This window comes from Conger conger, chromosome 2 (genome assembly GCF_963514075.1).
Source record: "Conger conger chromosome 2, fConCon1.1, whole genome shotgun sequence".
Taxonomy (NCBI): domain Eukaryota; kingdom Metazoa; phylum Chordata; class Actinopteri; order Anguilliformes; family Congridae; genus Conger; species Conger conger.
Genome location: NC_083761.1, coordinates 5,944,729 through 5,947,228, shown reverse-complemented (window position 1 = coordinate 5,947,228; position 2,500 = coordinate 5,944,729). Strand labels below are relative to the sequence as shown.

At 44.6% G+C, this 2,500-nt stretch overlaps 1 protein-coding gene across 1 annotated transcript in view; it reads left to right on the top strand.

Moving 5' to 3' along the window:
* Positions 1-2,500, top strand: part of LOC133114278 (uncharacterized) — a 62,403-nt gene that overhangs the window by 38,472 nt on the left and 21,431 nt on the right. The window contains exons 18-19 of the mRNA XM_061223521.1: positions 444-528; positions 1,826-1,996. Coding sequence (XP_061079505.1) covers positions 444-528; positions 1,826-1,996 — 256 coding nt within the window. The remainder of the gene's footprint in view (positions 1-443; positions 529-1,825; positions 1,997-2,500) is intronic.

The following is a 2,500-nucleotide window of genomic DNA, read 5'->3' as shown; positions in this document are numbered from 1 at the left end:
ATTGTATTTTCCCGTAATAACTAAACGTTGGTTGCTGAAAAGAGTTAGGCTATTGTGTGGAACTGTAGTGTAATTTCCCAGCCGGTCTTCCACTTGCATTGTAGAATGTGTCCTGTACCTGATAAAGTGTTTATGCGGGCTGACATCACCACCTCTCTCAGTATGATAAAGGTGCTCTATCAGGCATGAATCAAATCAAAACAATTTGTAAAAAAAAAAAAAAAACATTGTTGTAGCAACAACCTGCACATTGTGAATTACCAGCCGGCGCTTCACGGTTGACATTCCTCGAAGGGTATGTAAGGGGAAGGGAATTTTAATTTACATTGTGTGGTTTGTGATCGCTGAAAGGGGGGGATGGGGGTGACAGATCGGATGAGATGCGATGTGACCCCTCCCCTAACCAGGAGTCGTGTTATGTCCGTGTTGTGGCCGTTGCCTAGGTATCGCCGGGTGCAGAGGGGGCATAGCCAGGAACGGCAGCATCCAACCAGACTGACTGGGTTCCTGGATGAGAGCCACGGACAGGTGAGCGCTTACCAATCATATACAGGGGGCGGGGCTAAGGGAACGGCGTTGTCATGACGGCTTGGTGCAGACTACATGACATTACATTCATAACAAGTTATTTGAGGCATTTATTTAAAGCGACATACAATGAGTGCATTACCGAACTGGTCATTGAACTACAGAACACGTCAGATAAGGTACAATTCACATAAACCGTCAGATATCCATAGCCATGAACATCCATCCAATCTAATTCACACGATACACATAGGCTAAGTTAGTAAAGTTATAATGTAATAAACTCAAAGCAAGGCAGACTAAAGTGACCATTACATTTGTTAAGTATGCCTGTTTATATTTTACTTTTCTTACCAACATTTTATTTATTTCTTATTGAACTTCTTTTATTTATTTGAACAGTTATGACAAATAGTGTTTTTTGAGAAACATTTGTTTTGCATCTTGAATTGCAGAATGCTTTGTATCACTCACACATTTTCATTGTTTGTTTCTGCAGCTATGCCAAGTTATGATGTCTGAGGGACAAACAATATAAAATGTAACACATGCCCAAACTTGATGATGTTCATGATTAAGGACAGAACGCAGAACTTTAAAACGCAGGCGATCGAGAGTGGTAGCTGCTCCTCTTTCTGCGTAACTCATACTTAAATCTCAGGAAACTGGGAGTTAAGAGCAATCCATCTCAAAATGAAAAATACTCTTTAATTGCTCGCTCGTAACTTCACTGCTATGGAACATGAGAGGGAGGCAGATGCCTATCAGATCCATCTTGAGAAAGTCCAGGAATGGGAAAACAAAGTTTGTTGCATTTAGCTCAGCCCGTGTGACACTGGGGCCATGTTCCCACTTGCGGCTTTTAATAGTTGCCGTTTTGGGATTTTAAAATTGTGACCAAACCAGTAAACTATGCTAATTTACTGCCCCTGTAGAGAGTCGTGGGACTGACAAGAAAAGCAAATGGTTTCCCCCCCTCATGTCAGACCACTGATGAATCGTCCGTCACCTTTGACCTTGTGGGAATCCACATTTGACTAAAACCCCGCAGAGGGATGCTTGCGTCTTACTGTACCGGATCTGGAAAGTCACATGGGAGCCAGCAGCTGATCTGATTGGTCAAGGTGCCCCTCAGGAGTGCAGTCAGGGCATGCGGGAAGACTATTTTAACGCAGTGTGACCGGTAGTGAAATGACCTGGTTGTGTGTGTGTATGTGTGTGTGTGTGCGTGTGTGTGTGTTTGTATGTGCATGTGTGCGTGCTTATATGTGTGTTTGTGTGTGTGTGCGGAGATTAGTCTCTCCCCAGCGAGCTGGTCCTAGATGCTTGCCTGCGGAATGTTCCAGAGGTCAGGGGTGAAGCCGTTCCCATGGGGACCGGGGATTCCTTGGAGGATCTGGGCGTGGCGGTGGAGATTCTGAAAGACACTGTGAGCGAGATCCAGCCAATCAGAGAGCTGCTCGGCCAGGTACGCTTTGAGATTCTGAGCATGCTCAGATGACACTGGGTTGCGGCAAGGGTCAGTTTCATTTGAATTCAGTCAGTTCAGAACTTAATTTGAATTAATGAATTAAAATTCTTCATCGAGGAATTTTCAACTAATGTGATGAATTACACTTCATTTCATAAATCAACTGAAACTTTGGACTTGGACTAATTGATTAAATGCTTTGTAACAGAGCCATACGATCAGAGGTGATTAGGAATGCACTGTATATACCAGTGTGTTGTGACCTGCCCATGTTGCAGCACACTTAAAGTCATATATATGCACACAGGACAGTTATTATGCAATTTAACCCCCGGAGCAGAGAGTCCCAGACAGTCCCCCTAAACTCCCGCACCCCCGAAAAATGAACCCGTTAGCCAAACCCCTAATTCCGACCCGTACCCCACGGTGACATAATAACGCGGGAGAACGGGGCTAATGCGCAGGCGTCCCACGATCCCCGGCGTGAGTGATAACAGGTGG